We start from the raw sequence: 18,942 nt of genomic DNA on the forward strand, positions 1-18,942 counted from the left end.
TGTTAACAGTCGTTTAGGAACGTGCGAGGTTACCAAGTGACACAACTTCCTTTACCTGACACCATGGTGGACTTTTGGACAATGATGATTGATCATGGATCTCAAACTATTGTCTTAATGCTGGAAAACGCAGACGAGGTATCTCCAAATTTGTTCACTATTCTTTTAACAGCTGTTGTGTTTAATATTAAAGATTTAAAAAAAAACATAAATCACTGCCGATAGGCTTCAATGCTATATTCACGATTTTCAATGGCTTCCCCGGACTATACCTTAACTTTTACCTTTAGAGAACCACCAGCATGTATATCAGCAAAACTTAAGTATGATTCTATATTTGTTAACTCGTAATCCTCTTGATGCATGGATGATCGGCTTAAGGAGTTTGTAGACCTTGCGTAAAGCAACAGTTTGTCATGATCTATAAATAGCATGTCATTCGTAGTGCTTTTCTCAAGATATGAGGTATATTAAGAAATCCTTATAGAGATTACGCCTATGGACACAAGACTATTGTACTTATAATTGTGCAAAAATGGTTTTCCTATCAAACACACTTTCAGTGTTTGAAATTTGTTCACACTGCTTCCATTGCAGTATTCCATTCCATCCAGGAACGGGCGGTAATTTTGCATGGACTATTACGTGTGCATTAAATTCTCGGTGGTTGAGAGAGTAATCAAGGGAACTAATGTTATAGCGGTAATCAAAAGAATGTAATCCAGGGACAAAGACCAGACATGGAAAACAGACATACACAGCAAAGAACATAAAGTAACTAAAATCATACATACAAAGTAACAAAGTAAATGAGCAACTCGGACTCCACTAAAACTGGGAGCATGAACCAGGTGCACCGGTAGGGTAAGCGTCCTCTGCTTTTCTAGAAACACCCGCCGAGTTGCTTATAAGTCCGGGGTAGACAAACAAGGGAAGGAAAACTATGACCCGTTGAATAAATCAGTTCTCATAGTGTTGATGGATACACCATAATGATCCACGAGTTCATGATAACGACCATAAAACTTCTGTAGTGATGACTTCAATCTTGTAGCAACATAACCCTGTTCCAGAAGCCTATTTGTGAGAGTTCTAGCGCGATACAAAAAGTGTGCGTAGTTTCGGCAAGCTCTGGCATAATGTATGAGTTGTGATATGAACACTCCATACGCAGGAGCCGAAGGGATGTTGCCACAGATGAAAGGAAAGTTGACAATTCTGAATGAAAAGTCATCAGGTTTGTCGTAAAGTTTGGTCAATAGTTTTCCTTTACCATCGATTTCTAAGTGTAGGTCAAGATATGACGCTGACTTCACAGTGTCTGTAGTATCCTTTATCTCAAGTTCTTTCGGGTAGATGCGATGTATCAAATCCCCGCAATTAGGATTGTTTAAAGATAACACGTCATCTATATAGCGGAAACTGAGATTGAAGGATCTAGCTAAACAATAGTCTTTCTTTCTGATCAGATCAGCTATAAAGAAGACATCTGGCAGATATGATGAAAGGGTGTAAAAACTGTATATAATTCTTCTCTGTTTTTTGCATAATCGCAAATCAAAGCAAAGATATGGTCTTGGGAGCATTCTTTATGACAAAAATTAGAAAATTGGAATTTCCCTCCAATTAAGAATAAATGATCAGTCTTGTTTCGACGAATAAAATATATATGAAAACAGGTTAGACGAATACAAAAGGAAATATTCCTCAATAAGTACGGTTTTCAAAATGTTAATTCTATCCCAACATTTGGGAATTATTTTTTAAGAATGTATTTATAGATCTAGTTATGGGACAATTTTATTTTGGGGTGAATTCATTTGTAGTTAGGTTTTAAGTTTTTATAAGTTTTTTCCCCAAGCTGAAAAAAATCACTCTCTGTAAACAAACTGTACCGGTACAAATGTGGATGTAATAAACTTTTCTTACGGCTATATCACTCTTTCGATTTACACGACCGCCATATTGGTCACACGTTGCCTGGCGTTCGCCGTGCATGTATGAACGATCTGGCGAAGTTCATGCAAGTATGAACTTTCTGGCAAAGACGTTCTCGACCAATCAAAAACGGCTATTTGTATGAAGAATCTGATGATAAGAATTATACAGTTGATATATATATATACAAAGTTATTATGCATATTCACCGCGCTTCATAAGAATAATTAGGAGACAGAAAATCACATATCTGTTGTTGTGATAAGCATGATGACAAACGGTCCTTCAGAACGGATTCAAAAGGTTTATATAATGATGGTAGTAACGATATAGATATTGGATATTGGATTCCTGAGAGGTTACATGATAATATTAGCTCACTCTTGCCAAAACACTGCGTGAATTTGTTTTATTCGACATTTGATCCACCACTGGTATATGAAATTAAAAGAAAAATAATATGGTAATCGGAAAAAGTCAGGCGGGGGTGGGGGTGATCGGGGGAAAAACATGATATCATATTGGCATCCCTACAACAAACTATCAAATAAATCAAAATACTTTTGTACTGAATCAATTAATATCGATTGTTTAAATTAATCGTCAAATTGCAAAAATAGGGTTAAGATAGAAGGGGAAAATCGGGATAGTTTTCAAATGTATCAATAACACAAGTTTGATGATGTAGGTTGTCAAAATTAAACTCATTTTATTTTAAATTCACAATTCCAACTACAAATGACGATCAATTTTTTTGTTAAAGTAGCACGATAAAATTCAATTTGCACCATAGCAGTGCGCCATTTTGTGTGCTATCCAGGTTCGTTGTCAATTAACATGGAACACCTAGATGAATGAACTTCACTGACAAACTACTAGTTTGCCTTTTTTTTTAGTTTTTCAAGTCAACAAACAATTTAGCGTACTCCAGATCCTTTTTTTACATGTACGCGTACTTCTCATAATACAACTAGTTATGAGTTGATATGCTATAACTTAAGTGCTAAAAATAACATTTGCTGAAAAATAACACCATACCGTAGACTGACACCATTCCTTAAAAAAACTGCATGATCAGAATTACTAAGCCAATGAAATAAAAGTTGCCTTTGACAAGGGTTTGCAAAAGAGTGGAAGTGGACGGGGTTATACAGTAATTTGACCGGTGTACTTTACGCAAGTAGAATGCATTTTTTCCATGTCTGACTGTATAAGCCATATTATGAAAGAACAAGCCCGAGACCAAACATGAACAAATGACATGAAAGGCTGCTAATATGATATATTTACGACAAGATTGCTTTAGGTAGCTATATACGTCCCAAGATTTCGCAGCTTACCTGACACTGTCAGCTGGTGTCTCCTTCAATAAAAATACAATGACTTCATTCAACATCACGCCAACCAAATATCACACATATTCATTGAGCATTGGAATCAGTTAGAGCACAAAACAATTATCATTTAGGGCACACAATTCAACGATCATGTATCATTTTTTTTTTTGTATTATGAAGAGATCTATTTTGCGATAGAAATATGTGTTATGAAATAAATGAATAAACAGGAAATGCATTCGTAAAATATAGCAATCTGAAATAGAATGGTTAGACAATGCTACATTTATATGTAAATCGCCTTCTTCTTGAAACACTTTGTTTCTTTGCCTTTTCGGTATTTTAATTCACTTTTCAACATCTTTGAATTCATTTGAAACTGAAGAAAAACTGTGTCCATCGCCTTCCGCTCACTAATTCTGCTACACGTAGTATACAGGAAACAAGTGCAGTAGCAAGCCTAGCGTTTCATTTACAACCGTATAACATGTAAAGATATGTGACGTCGCCAAATCAAGTTTGACGCTACCGAAAATAAAAAAAAACAAAAAACAAAAAACTAAAAAAAACAAAAACAAAAACAAAAAAAACCCCCAAAAAAAACCGAAAAAACCGTAAGTGTTCCCAATTAAGCAGAGCATGACGGGTTAACGAGTCCCGTTGTCAAATGATTTTTATACATCTTTCGATAGCTATTACAAGTACATTCTAGGCACGGTTATTTCACAGTACTAAGAAATAATTTAATATCTGCTGTTTTTTAACAATTTCCCTACATATCCTATCTATTTTCATCATAGTACTAGTATATTTCAAATCTATGTACTAAGAAAACGAAATCCGATACGATGTCATTTTGTTCTGTCATATGAATTCATTCAAGTCGATCTTTCCATATGCAAAATTTCAGAAAAATTCTAGGACGCGATATTTACCTATCTCCTACCTTAAATTAAGTTTTTGTTCCACAAAACCTAGCATAGTTTGCCTCTCATTTATGTAGCTGGACATTTCATTAGGAAGTGCGTCTCATCTTCAACAATTGGTTTTCACACAGTCTGCGTATTCTACGTTGTGATAAAACTTCTTTGTATCGTTCTTTATCAATTTCTATGGGGAGAGTGCCACTTCTTTGTTTTTAAATCAGAGCTCTGTACTTTGTCGACAGTGCTTTATTTAAAGCATTGCCTCATGATCACATTATGATTGCCATTCATTTGCGGCCAACTTTGCAAGTCTTTGCGTCAGCTGTAATAGGAAAACTTTGGTATTCATTTTAAGGAGGCTACGTTTGTTGTAATGATCTAATAGTCACATGTTCCAGAAATTATTTTCCTCCGATGCCCATGATTTTTTCTTGTTTCGTTCTTACTCTGCCAGAAAAGCACTATTAGGCAGTCGATTGTCTATCATATTATATATCCTGATCCATAAACGTATCATATGTAGATGGTGCCTCCCTTTTACTTCTCACCATACTGTTTCTCCAGATAAAAATTGAAGGTATTGGGTTTTTTATCCCCCACCTAAGAAAGGTCCTTGCTGCCCGAAATTCCAATTTATCAAGATTTTATCAAGATTTCTGAGACATAATCTGTCACTGGGACAACCGTGTTAAAATAAAGTTTTTCAAAGGCTTAAACACTCAAATCCTTCATACCATAACGTTTGAAAAAGATTATTGATTTGAACACAACTTTGCAGATTGTTGTACATTGGTTTAATTTTTTGTAGATTTTACCAAATAACCGAATGCCAAGGAGATTTTTGTAAAAAAATAGTTCATGATTCACAGAGTTAAACGCCTTGGCAAAGTCAATGAAGCATAGAAAAGTTGGCAACTTTTTCAAATTTTCTTTTCCTTAAATTTCAATGCAGAGTGTATATGTGTTCAACACATGAACGTCTTCTGCAGAAACCATTTCTTTTCTTCATGTAATAAGTTATTTGCATTTAGGAATTAATGGACCCTTTTGCTCATGATAGAGTTAAAAAATTCGCTACTTTTGACATCAGATTTATTAAATGATATCTTAGTGGCATCTTATAATCTTTTCCTTTTTTTCAGTATAGGATGAATGATGCTATATTCCCGTTTGCTTGGAAGAATGTTTTTATTAAAACATTATTAAAATAATGTCTGTAGAATCTCATTTGGTTTTCACCTTTTAGTACTTCATTTTATATATTTTCTGTGCCAGCTGTCTTGTTACATGGTACCTCCTTTAGATAATGTTTTACATCCTGTAGTGTAGTATCTGAGGAAGTGTCAGTCCCTGTAGTAGGTGAAACATGGTATAAAAACTTCAATTTTGAAACTTTAATTTGCACGATCATAATCCAGGAAAAAAGACAAAATTTTTCATATTACATTGGAAAATTGAGTCATAATTTCATACAAAATGCGGTGAAAATTAACATTTCAAGGGCAGATAACTCTGTCACAAATCTCATTTTTTGAACATTCTACTAAAAATTTGTCAGAGAAAATCCTGAGAGGCAGAGATCAAATAATAGTCTTTTCAAACAAAGAAGGCTTTCTTGAGTGAAATTATATTGCCAGATCGGTCGGTTTTTGACATGCATGTTTCTGATGTGTTTCTCATATGTCGGACCAAGTTTATTTATTTCTTCCCAAAATTTAGTTGGATTATTGGTTTTCATGCTTTTGATATTGTCTTGTAGCTTTGATGTGTATTGGTGTACTACTTGATGTGCCTTTTGTGAAATGATTTCTACTGTGTTTGAACTTTTGCCTCAAATTATTTCGTTCCTTATAAAACTGGTATATTTTGTATTTTGGAGCTATCTTTATTCTGTAAGAATAAGTTTTTTTTATTTGGTACTTCCGTCCATAATTTTTTAGTTCATTTTTCTACCATTGTTTTCTCACATAATTATACCTTGTATGCATTTCAGTTGATTTATAATGTAGTCTTTCACTCATTTCATTGTTTAACCAGTCGCTTACCCTACCGCTGCACCTAGTCCATGCTCCCATTTTTAGTGGAGTCTGAGTTGCTCAGTTGCTTTTGTTACTTTGTATGTATGGTTTTAGTTACTCTATGTTCTTTGTTGTGTATGTCTGTTTCACATGTCTGGTCTTTGTCACTGGATTACATTATTTTGATTACCGCTATAACCTTGGTTCCCTTGATTACTCTTTCATTGTTTAACCAGTTCCATAAGGCTTGTATAAATTTCTCAAATCTCTTGTTGTATAGCGCGAGCACTCTGTATCCTTTCAATAACATTTGCAATAACGGAAGCTGAACGTTGGTTTAAAAACATGTTTATAGGGATAATATTAGTTTTATATTTGTTATTCTGTGCACGTTTGTTTTCATGACCAATGTCACTTTTTTACTTTGTTCATGTTCTGGTGTTATTTGGTGTATTGTTTTTTAATTCGGATACTTGGAAACATTTAAGGTACCTGTTATTATTGAATGATCTAGGATTGTTGCTGTATCCACTAGAATGTTGAACTTTTTAATGCAATCACTTACAAGTAATGTTTGAAAGCTTGATATTTCTATGAACTGTGTATGGAACATGGTCATATAATCAACTACTGATTTACCAAGGGCTGAAACAAACGTAAAGTTATCAAAGTTTTTGTCAGACCTTCCATTCAAAACACACGCTTTTGAGTCTAGCATGAAGTCTAATAAATAATCACCAAATTTAATGCTTATCTTGCCTATGCTATGTATGCTCTATATCACCAACATCTGTCAAGGGATTGAAGTCATTACTTTTCCAAATTCTTCCAAATTCTCCCATTTAAGTCTCCCTTTATCAGCATAGGTTTCTCGTCAAAGTACGTATAAACCTGAGAAAAAAAGGATATCATAAAACTCTTGTGCATTGTTACCTCTACTTGACTTCATTCGCTTGAGAAAAACAGTGCAAATAGTCATATAATAAGAACGATTGAATATTGATCTGAGTCTCACCCAGATAATTCCCTCAATTTTTTTTATCGAGTATTGTTTCTTCATACACTTTTAATAGCTCATGCTTTATCATTATGCCTACTCCACATGACCCAATGACAGCTCCATTACATAGGTTTTATCTGTTACTCCCAAACCATGTATAACCAGGAATATAAAAATCTTTACCATCTTTTAAATGTGTCTCACATATCCCAAATACGTCTGAATCCAAACCCGTTATTATAGTTTCCTCAGTTGTTGACATTCTATTCTATTTTAATGCCAGCCATTGATATTTCAAACACTTATAGATACGAATAATTTGTCAGAGGTACTAGGTAGTTGCTTTGAGCTTGTTGAACTGTTTTTATCGGGCCCTTGCTCACTTGAGACCGTGAGATTTATTGGCAGTCTCATTCACATTGATAATTGTACCTCTCTAATTTTCAGTTCAGGAAATGCTTTTATAAGCTTCCACAAATTCAGTTCTGTTTGTCCCTCGTGCCTCGTTTTGTCTATCTCGATGTATATGTGTTTTAACGTTTCAATATTTCTCAGTTTTATCTTTTGTTTCAGAATAATACTTGTTGTTCCAGAAGTTTACAGAATCTATTAACCCTGACCTTGTTCGGTGTGCGTCCGATGTGGGTTGTTCGATTTTGTTGAGAATGCCTATCTTGATCGTTCCGACTTCGACTCCTGATTCTATGATGACATCTTCAATATACCTCTAAACTCTGTCAGAGTCTATGTTTCCACTAATATTATCTGGTTTTATATTTTAAATTTAAAAGATAAAGTTTATGTTCAATGGAATTACCCTCAGGTGGATTATTTATATGTTCCAATTTACTTTCGACTCTCTTTTCTAATGCACTAATTCTTTTTCTTTATAGATTCCCGAAAGGACTCTTGGTTCTATTTCATTTTATCTTGTGATGATTTCATATTCAGCATAAGTTCGTATAAATCAGTAAATTTCACTTCTTTGATAGTTATTTCAGGAGGCTAAGTCTTCTGTGTTTTGTTTCTTTCGTCAGGAGAATTTGATTTTGTCGAGACTTGGGGTCGCTTTTTTTGTGTCTGTCTTAACTTTTGTTTTAGGGAACATATGTTTTTGGATTGGGTTACTCTGTTACTATATGTTCTGGGAGTCTTCAGAGTCGTTCTTTAGGTCAATGCACTAGGTGCATTTAAAGTTTTCAGAAAAACAACATCAGTCAGTCATTTTACCTTCGTTCGCATCAATTGTTTGTAACCTTATTTCAATTTTTATAGTATTAAGGCAACATATAGTATGTTTTCATGAGTTATAAAACATAACTTATGATTTGCATGAGCATAAATTGTTTACTTACAGCTTATAATCATTCAAGATTGGTATGAAACATAAAATTACTGTCGATTTACTTCAAAGAAGACTATTTATCTTTACAGTTGCGCATGTTAAAACATCGCAGGCGCATATCCTCCTTCAGGGATTCTGATAACATTTAATAGGGATGATTGCCATGTATATATACGTAGATGTGCATAAAGGAATATGATCACTGTCCTAGCCCTCAAATTGTAGATAAACCAACTTTAGGTGTTCAGACCTCGGAAGCGCACATCATTTTAAAATACTCAGGGGATTCAGTGAAGTTTTGTAGAAAGGTTTGGCATCATATGTAAACTTGTGTATTATAACTGACTACCATATTGTCGTTTACTATCAGAAAGAGTTGGAACAATTTAATTTGTAAAAGTTCGTCTGATTGGTTGGTGCGCTATTGGTAAAATGTTTTATTTTGTAGAACATTACTTTGTAGTTCCGATCTGAAAAAAGTCTGCGATTTTTTTTTCAGGAATAAATTGCTTTTAATTGACACAACAGACGTTAATCGCTATTCTGTCATAATGTATATGAGAAATACAAAAAATGATGAAAAAAACTGTTTCTTATATTGTAGGCAAATCTGGTGTATACTAGCGACAATGAAAGTGTGACAAAAGGACCGTTTGTTATAGATGTAATAGTTAGGGAAGAATTTGGTTATGGTATAATGAGAGCTGAACTTGATGTGACATGGAAGGTATATAAACAATTACGTCCCCTGGAACTTCATTGCTGTAATTATATATTTTTACTGTTGGTTCTATTAAAGTATTTTTAACCTTGAAATTAAAACAGGCAATGTTGTGGCGATTTAAGTTTTTCAATTTAAGCATTATTTGGTTGGTCTTATTTCCCTTGCTTGGTAAGTTAATTCCGAGTATTCTTTTCTCTCAGGGTGATGAGAAATACCATATACATGTTTATCAAGTAGTATGCAAAGACACAATTCAGCCGAAACCGCTTTGTGGGTTGGTGGATCATGTTTTGAATGTCTGGAATAAAAGTGATCTCCCCGTTACAGTCGTGAGCAGGTAAGTATAAAACTTGATTGATCAAATTACTGGAATTTTGAAGAATTGAGGTATCATCTCCAAACTTGGACAAAAAAGGCATAATCTGCATCATCGAAGGTTCAATATATGTAAACATAGTATCTCAAATGAAGTCTACTTAACTTAATGAAAGTATTGTCTTAACTCTAAACCGTTACAAATAAAAAAAAAAAACTTATCGTAGAATAACCGTACAGAAGCAGGCACAGTTATGCAATTGGTTCCTAAGACTACAAATTATCTTAAATTGTGTTATTGCCCTTTTGTGGAAAAATACCTTTTACCTAAACCTGGAAAATGATGTCTAATTAATAAGAACTGTAAACATGCAGTATCATAAGGCCGCACTAGTTTTGAAGTCTTCTTAAAGGGTTAATTGTCCTTTGTACTGTTTTTGGGTCATAGGTGATCTATCACAGAATGATGAATAACATATTCTGCAGAATTACAAGGCCATTTTATTATGATCATATTTGTACCATCATTGTATATGAAACATTTTAGTTTCATTAATTCTACTTTTATAATGAGGTCACGAAGGTTTATATAAGAGGATCAGATTACCCTACCGCTGCACCTGGTCTATGCTCCCAGTTTTTAGTGGAGTCCGAGTTGCTCATTTGCTTTTGTTACTTTGTATGTATGATTTAATTACTTTACGTTCTTTGTTGTGTATGTCGGTTTTCCATGTCTGGTCTTTGTCCCTGGATAACATTTGTTTGATAACCGCTATAACCTTGGTTCCCTTGATTACTCTTTCTTGGTGTCTCTTGTTTAGCAGTTTTCACAAACAACTAAAACTCTTTACTGTTAGTTAATCGGTGTTTTGGAGTATCAACACCATTGCATACACAATTTTGTGAGTTTATTTACGTTTGACTGATTTTGCAACCAAGATCTTCAAGATTTATATAACTATTTTGTAGTGATGGTGCCAGACATTGTGGATTGTTCTGTACCTTTGCGAATGTAGTTTCTAGCATGATGGTTGATGAAAGTGCAGACGTCCTTCATTTAGCACGGGTGGTCAATTTACAGCAACCACAATTTCTATCCACCTACGTAAGACAATTGAATAAATATTTGCTAATTTTTGATTTTGTTTTGTATATTATTGTATAAAAAGATCTATTTGTTGTTTTGTTACTGTTCCGTCATTCTGAGAAAAATGTTCTGTGTTTTATATTAGAATGAATATTAGTAACGGTTCTGTGATATAAGAAAATAAGTCAAAAGGTTTTAATAAGAAAGCATGTTAGAAACATGTTTATATTTATTTATTCAACCTTATAAAAACAATCAGCATTGTATTTATCATATTTGTGTTCTAAATATGTTTTGATAGTTAATCGGTGAATAATCAAAGCAATCAGGTTGTATTTATCATAATTAATAAAACAAAAATGCAGTATTACAAATTTCAAAACACTGAGGCTTCATTTATTGTAACCTCTTGGTGGTGGATATGGCTTCCTATTTCGACAGTTTTGGTGTTGAGTACTTTTTGTATACAATATACTTTTGAATTTAGATCTTCTTATACATGTGTGTCTGCTTCTAATGCTGCTGGTGAAAGGTTTCACCTTGAAACACTTGAACAGCGAATTGTTAATTGAAATAAATATATCATTGGTATTTTTGTATTTAACAACCACTTGGTCGATGCCGCTGCTGGGGGACTAAGGCGCCGTCTCCCTCCTCCATAGGGTATTGAAATACTCAATAGTCACACTTGGCATATTTCGAATTATATCAGATGGTATTTATCATATTTATCAAAATTTGAATTAGAAGGTAAGAAGTACTAAAACAAACTGTTAAAATAGTTTTAGGCTCAATATTTTGTTTTGTTTTGTTTTTTGTTTTTTTTTTGAGTACTTTTTTATCTACAACTTACCTTTTGATTTAGATATTCTTACTTGTTAGATTCTAATGCTGCTATATAGAGGTTTCTCCTTGAAACAAATGTACAGCGTATCAAAATTAGCAGTATTACGATTTCAAAATACCTTCAACACTAAGACTTCATTCCTTGTATTGCATATGGTAAAACGTTTTGGTGAAGGATTTGGCTTCCTAAACAATTAAATTTCCCATAAGTTTGATTGAAATTCTCCTGGTGAAAGGTTACCCCCATGAAACACATGGAAATTTTCAATATAAATGTTTGGTATTTTGTGTATTTCACAAACGTAATTCCTTGTATTGCATATGGTAAAATGTTTTGGTGAAGGATTTGGCTTCCAATTTTGACAGTTTGAGTACTTCTTGTATACAATTAATTCCCACTAAGTTTGATTGAAATTCTCCTGGTGAGAGGTTATCCCATGAAACGCATGGTCATCATATCGAAATTTTCAATATAAATGTTTGGTATTTTTTGTATTTCACAAACGTATGTCCTTGTATTGTATATGGTAAAATGTTTTGGTGAAGGATTTGGCTTCCAATTTTGACAGTTTAAATACTTCTTGTATACAATTAAATTCCCCATAAGTTTGATTCAAATTCTCCTGGTGAGAGGTTACCCCCATGAAACACATGGTCATCATATCGAAATTTTCGATATAAATGTTTGGTATTTTTTTTGTATTTTACAAACGTAATTCGTATTACTTCCTGTGCTACTGAATCAGTATCATAACACGTTTTCAATGCTATAATAATACTACTTACAAAGTTGAATATTTATATTAACTTAATATTAGCATATGTTTTTACTTTTCAGGATGAGTACAAAAGATGCTATGAAGCCTTAAATGTTTATTTTGAATCATCTAATATCTACGCCAACACCTGAAGTAGACGTTGTATGAACAACATTATATGCTAGTGTCTTCATTGATGTTGCTTTGCTTCTTCTTTATGTGTTGTTTTGAACGTTTTGTTTGTTTGTGTATTTGTTTACCTCTGTAACAACAGCTAATCCATACAGGTAATACAATTCGTAAAGTTTTCATTTATATTTTAAATTTTGATCATGTCTGAAGTTTCCAATACATGTCTATAACCAAATTCAGGAATTAAGGTCCTTGATTCATTTATGTGGGCTATGCATTTCATTTTATTTTCATGCCATTTTTGACGTGGGCTTTGGGCAGACAAAAGTTTTGACTGTATATTAAAGTTATTTTTTCTAAATTGTTTAAAGTTGTTCTGAAAAATATTTTTGAGTTAGCTCCCTTTTTCTATAAATGAAGTTTTGCGTCATTTTTTTTATTTATTTTTTTTTTTTACATTTTTGGTTAGGACTGATTTTTATTTTGACTAATATAAAATAAGGCCGTCGAATTGAATCTCATGTCAGGAATAGACATTTAAGAACTTATATGTGAATTACAAAGACAAAAGACCTCATAAAGATGCAAAACTGCGAAAACATTTGAATGATATGATTGTCGTAGAAAACTTAATAAAATAGACTGCTGACCATTTTCATCCTGGTGGGTTTGTTGTCTCTTGACATATACACCATACATATTCTCGTTATATTGAATAAATAATATTTATAATCTACATCCCCTTTCCTACATTGCCTGATTCTTACATAGAATGGTTCCTTAAAGTATTAAAAAATCGTTTTAAGTTCATCCTTAACAATTGATGTAAAGACAAAACCTTCATCATTAGATCAAAGATCTACATTATACTCAAATAATATTTTATGCCAACTTATCACGATAACTGAATGAGAAAGATGACAAGTGACAAGTGTAATACTTTTAAGTAGCACTCCAGCTAAGAATCATGCAAAATATGATTCATGGACAAAAAGCCTACATGTTTTTTTTTTATATTTGTTTGAACTGTCATAGTACACAGACCTTAACATTTGGTTTTTCATATAACCCGTGTTCCTAAGATATGAACATTATATAGAATGCACTGTTCAAAATTAAGGGAGATAACTGTAAATATCACTAAAGTACTATAGAATCTATTGGATTTTCAAAGTTGATTATCTCGTAAGAGCAGATTTAAATGAAAATTACAAATTAAATTGTATATACACATAAAACTGCGTTTGTAAATTATTTCATCTACATTTTGCATCATTTTGTTTTATCAAAAACAGTCAGTTGTTTCCGTCTGTAAATAACATAAATGAGTAAGGTGTTACACATGTAGACCAACCTGGACTTCTATTTTTTGTTAATAATTTTTCTATTCTAGCTAATGGCTTAATACGGTAAATAAAATTAAAAAAAAAAACGCGTTCTTTATCTAATTTATCACATTTAATACAAGATAAATAGGTTCTTGCTGACAGAGAAAGTGCGATAGTTGCTGATCATGAGATACGAATTTGTACGAAAAAAAATCCACAAAACTTGTACATTATGAACCATATCTTCCCCTGTTTATGTGTTTGTATGTTTAGTTTATTATCATTATTTTCATTTTGCTTCTCTTGCCAGAGGTATAGACTAATTCTCCCTGTGTGGTTTCATTTCCTGGTCTCGATTTCACAAAAATTCGTAAGTGTAAAGTTGATCGTAAGTAATGACGTCATAAACTAAAATAGCATTGTGACGTCATGATTTACGATCAATTTCACACTTACGACTTTTTGTGAAACCGAGACCTGATAACCATTTCCCAAATGTCATAAATAAGAAAGGTTTTCTCAAAGATATACTTCTTTGTCCTCTAAAGAGGTAGAACTTGGGTAATCGACACAACTCTTACAAATCATTAGAACGTTTGTATTCAGAATTTTACATCAGTCTCATGTAAGCATTAAAGTAACTTGGATTAATTTCATTCTGTTTCAAATGAAAGCTTGATGAGCTTTGGTGAAATTGAAAATGATACAAACATATTATTGATTTACAGAGTTATGTCCCTTACTCTAGGTCTACTTCCTTAAACGATCAGTGTTTTAGATAAGATTGAAGGAAAATCTTCTTCTTATAACCAAGGCACTTAATAGCATTGATTTACAACCTTCCTCAAACCTCTGTTTACCAACTTATAGTAACCGCTGGGCGTGCTGAAAAGGGCTTGGGCTAATTTTTATTCTTTATAATGAGAGAAAAATGTTTTTTAAGCTATACGAAATATCCTTCGACAAAATAAGACAGTTAGGCTACTAACAGTGTATTTTTAACATTTTCTTACATGTAATAATATTCGTGAGCTTAACTGCGTCAAAGTGTTTACAGACGTGAAACATGAAAGAAAACAAGAAAAAAGTCTATTATTGTGTAAGGTGATATTTGTTTGTTCTTGAATAAACACAACAACACAATATGATAATCGGAACTGGTTGAGATTCCTCCAAGACTATTATAGAGTGCTAAGACTGTTCAAGACTGGCTGTGATAGGTTGAGACTCGTGAACAAATGGTTAAGCCATGACAAGACTAGATAAGAAAGTCAAGACTGGGTTAAAACAAGTTGAGACACTGTCGAGACTCGTGCAGACTATATTAGACAAGATGATACCTTGTCGAGACAATGCGAGGATTGTTCATATTTGTTTAGAGAACTTGCGATAGACTTTGCACAATTTATCACAAAAAGTACCCATTTCAATATTATATAGCTTAGTAGAGTCAGTATTTCCCAATCAGCCAAATATTGGATGTATTTACAAAATGTAAATATTCGACTCGTGAGTACTTTTCTATCAAGTGTTGGTCTCTGTAAGAACTACACAGTGGGTGAAACATGGTATGAAAAAACTTACTATTTGAAGAGCTTAATTTTACTATTTGTACCATCAGAGTCAAGTAAAAAAGACAATATTTCCCATACCACTTTGGTAAATTGAGTTATAATTTTATTGAAATGTACTGATAATGAACATTTCCAAAACCTAATGTTTTCGAACATTCTATTGAAATTTTTTTTATCAAACTCAGGGATGCAGAAATCAAATAGAGAATGCATCATTGAGTGAAATTATATTGTCACATCGGTGGGGTTTTGACATATTTCTGATTTTTTTCTCAGTTTGCCCGTTTCTTACAATAACTTGTGCTGAAATGCTGTACTTACAAAAAATCATTGTTAAGTGTAACTCAACAAAATAAATTTATATGGAGTACACTTAATTGGAGAAAGTTTCCGTTCATATTTATAAACTACATATACACTTAAATGCGCAGTACACTGCTGTATGATTGTCGATCAAGTAGTATTTAAAGTACACCTTATGATTAAGAATCAGGCAAAATGTGTATAAGGTGTGGCAAATGAAGAAACACAAATGTAGAGATTTTATTGCATTACCAAAATATTTATGCTTCATAACCTTCAGATTTAACCATCAAAGTGTTTGTAAAGTTTGGCTCTTTAAGATACAAATGTATTCACAAGTCAAGTTTACTTGGGATGCGCTATAGAAAGATGGTAGGAAAATTTTCTGCACTATTTTCCCAAAATGAGCAGTAAAACATATATACATCATAGATGATTCAGGATAATATTTAAGTAGTTCTCAATTATTTAGTTGTTTTTTCAAGATGAATTGAACATATTTGTGGCGAAAAAGACCACATTGAAGAAAAATGATGCACCACACAATACCTGGTTCTTATACAGATTGGTATTTAGTTAAGGAAATGCTATTTATGTACAAGATGAAAAACGATGCTAATCTAACATAAGTAAATTTATAAGAACAAGTATTTTACAGTGTCACGGGATATTTATAATTGCGGACTATTTCAAATGTGTGCACTAGTTAGAAAATAAATGTAAACATGATATACATTCCATGTTTTGAGGAGTTAACAAATCTTATATTTCGAGTAAGTAAGGCGCCGACCATATACTTTTATACTAAGGGTCGGAATTTTTTTTTAAAACGTAAAGTTATTCCAAATTTGAGCTAACATTTCTTTTACTAATAAAAAAAAAATATCATGATTCGATATCCCCATTACTTAACAAAAAAAAAACTCATAATAAGCCAAGAGTAATCAAGGGAACCAAGGTTATAGCGGTAATCAAAAGAATGTAATCCAGGGAAAAAGACCAGACATGGAAAACAGACATACACAACAAGGAACATAAAACAACTAAAATCATACATACAAAGTAACAAAAGCAAATGAGCAACTCGGACTTCACTAAAAACTAGGAGCATGGACCAGGTGTAGCGGTAGGGTAAGCGTCATTTGCTTTTCTAGAAACACCCGCCGAGTTGCTCATACAAAGTCAAGTCTGGGGTAGACAAACGAAGAAAGGATAACTATGACCCATTGAAGAAATCAGTTTTCATGGTGCAGATGGATACACCATAATGATTCTCGAGTTCATGATAACGACCATAAAACTTCTGTAGTGATGACTTCAATCTTGTAGCAAAATAGGCGTCCTCCCCAATTTCCGAGAAGAAAATGGACTGTGCCTTACATCCTCGAAATATAACCGGGTAAACGAAAAAAGATGTGTTACGTGTCTATTGCAAAACCGAAGGCACTGTGCCCAACGCTCTCTTGACCACTCGGCCAACTTGGCTATACAAAATTAGTAGAGGACAGTAGAAGATCTACAACGGTATACAAATACACCCACACCAAGTATATAATTAAAATGAGAAGTCTAATGGGATGAGGCAATTCTACCATCTTACTAACTATACTCGGCGTCACATAAATAACATACTGTTAAAATTTGAATACAAATATTTTCTACGACTTTATTGACACCTACCGTCGTTTAAATTGTCTTAAATGACTTGCTCATTCCTTAAGCCAAACGGCTTCTCCCTAAACAAGTCGCTTATTAGCTTAAATCATGCGTAACAAATCCTTACGGGAAAATCCCATACTAATATCCGCCATGTTGGTTTCTACGGGACGATTTGTTTACAAACAAAGTTCTTTAGTTCCCGTCGAACTCCGGTGACAATCGTCTGCTTGATCAACTTCTCGGTATTGTACGTTGTTCGCGTAAAATAAATCCGAGATATCCGAAATAACGCCGAAATGCATTCTGGGTTCTTCGGTTTTTGGACAAACCATTTAAACGTAAACAACATCTCCTAGCAACCCGATCACTGTAAACATGGCCGACTTTTTACAATGTAAATATTGGCACCGAGAATTAAAATCTGACCGGAATTTAACGATTCAATGTTTAGGGAGAAGCCGTTTTGGCTAAACGAATGAGCAAGTCATTTAAGACAATTTAAACGACGGTTGGTGTCAATAAAGTCGTAGAAAATATTTTTATTCCAATTTTAACAGTATGTTATTTATGTGACGCCGAGTATAGTGCGTCACTGTGTAGATGCATAGCATGCACGGCGGGGATCAGCATAAAGCTAATACATGAATGTATGTATATATATAATCAAGTCGTAGGTACACCCCAACTCTAGAATCGATGCACTGTTGCAAATTTGCGATGTAAATTTGGTCGCTCTCTCAGAGGGATTCGAACCCCTTCTCTTCTCTGACATTTATGGCAACACCGCCTGCACTAAGTCCAATTAACGCTCTAGACCATATAAATGAAATATATAAAGTAATTATTTAGATTTTCTGTTATAAATTCCAAACTGGACTTACATCAACTGGAATGCTTCAGAATACTATGAACGCAATCTTAGCGGTCACAAACTTGTACATATCTAGTAAGAAAACCTCTTGTTTCATGACGTACACGTCCATGTTCCAGGAAGCATATTGAAGCCCTTTCGGATTAAATTTGAAAAGAGAGTACCAAAAATATATATGTTGTTGATCTATTCCCTATGAAAAGATAACTTTGACAATGTAAGCATCAAATTACAAATCATATTTATTATGACAACTTAGATAAATGTGTCATTGATTAAACAATTGAAACAGCTCTTACACATCCCTACACTAAAGATGATGCATTAAAATTGATATTGAAATTTTTATTTTCGTTCTATCATTTTCATTTTTTTTTTTCGTCTTTAGCATTTTATAAATTCAAGGTGTCGAATATGCATGTGATGTGTTTGTGCATTTAAACATTATCGCTCGTAACTGGCTCATATTACTATAGATAGGAGTTCCCACGTATTCGGTGGGTCGCAAAGAAATAAATATACATGTATATATAACTGGAAAATATCAAATTTATTTGACGAGCTTAATGAACAGTCAGATCGAGAGGATTCTCCGAGCTAATCTGACTGTTTATGTCGAAGCGAGTACAAATAAATATATTGATATTTTTGGCTATGCTCGTGTATTGTTTTTATTCTGCAACCACATTTTCTATATAAAACAAGAGAGATTTGTCCAAAATAGTTAATTTTTTCAGCAATATTTTAAGCCCGGTGGTCGGCGTGGGCATCTATTAATTAA

At 33.2% G+C, this 18,942-nt stretch overlaps 1 protein-coding gene across 3 annotated transcripts in view; it reads left to right on the forward strand.

The window, feature by feature from the left end:
* The window catches only part of LOC148610277 (receptor-type tyrosine-protein phosphatase mu-like), a 49,789-nt gene extending 36,125 nt beyond the window's left edge, over positions 1 to 13,664 (forward strand). For all 3 annotated transcript variants that reach the window (XM_088542602.1, XM_088542603.1, XM_088542604.1), the window contains 5 exons: positions 10 to 138; positions 9,169 to 9,291; positions 9,489 to 9,625; positions 10,573 to 10,708; positions 12,375 to 13,664. In XM_088542602.1, the coding sequence (XP_088398728.1) occupies positions 10 to 138; positions 9,169 to 9,291; positions 9,489 to 9,625; positions 10,573 to 10,708; positions 12,375 to 12,446 (597 nt within the window). In that variant the 3' untranslated portion in view covers positions 12,447 to 13,664. The remainder of the gene's footprint in view (positions 1 to 9; positions 139 to 9,168; positions 9,292 to 9,488; positions 9,626 to 10,572; positions 10,709 to 12,374) is intronic.
* The last annotated feature ends 5,278 nt before the right edge of the window (positions 13,665 to 18,942 follow it).

Source organism: Perna viridis, chromosome 8, assembly GCF_037379345.1.
Source record: "Perna viridis isolate PV_CMFRI_1.1 ecotype Kerala chromosome 8, ASM3737934v1, whole genome shotgun sequence".
NCBI classification, from domain to species: Eukaryota; Metazoa; Mollusca; class Bivalvia; order Mytilida; family Mytilidae; genus Perna; species Perna viridis.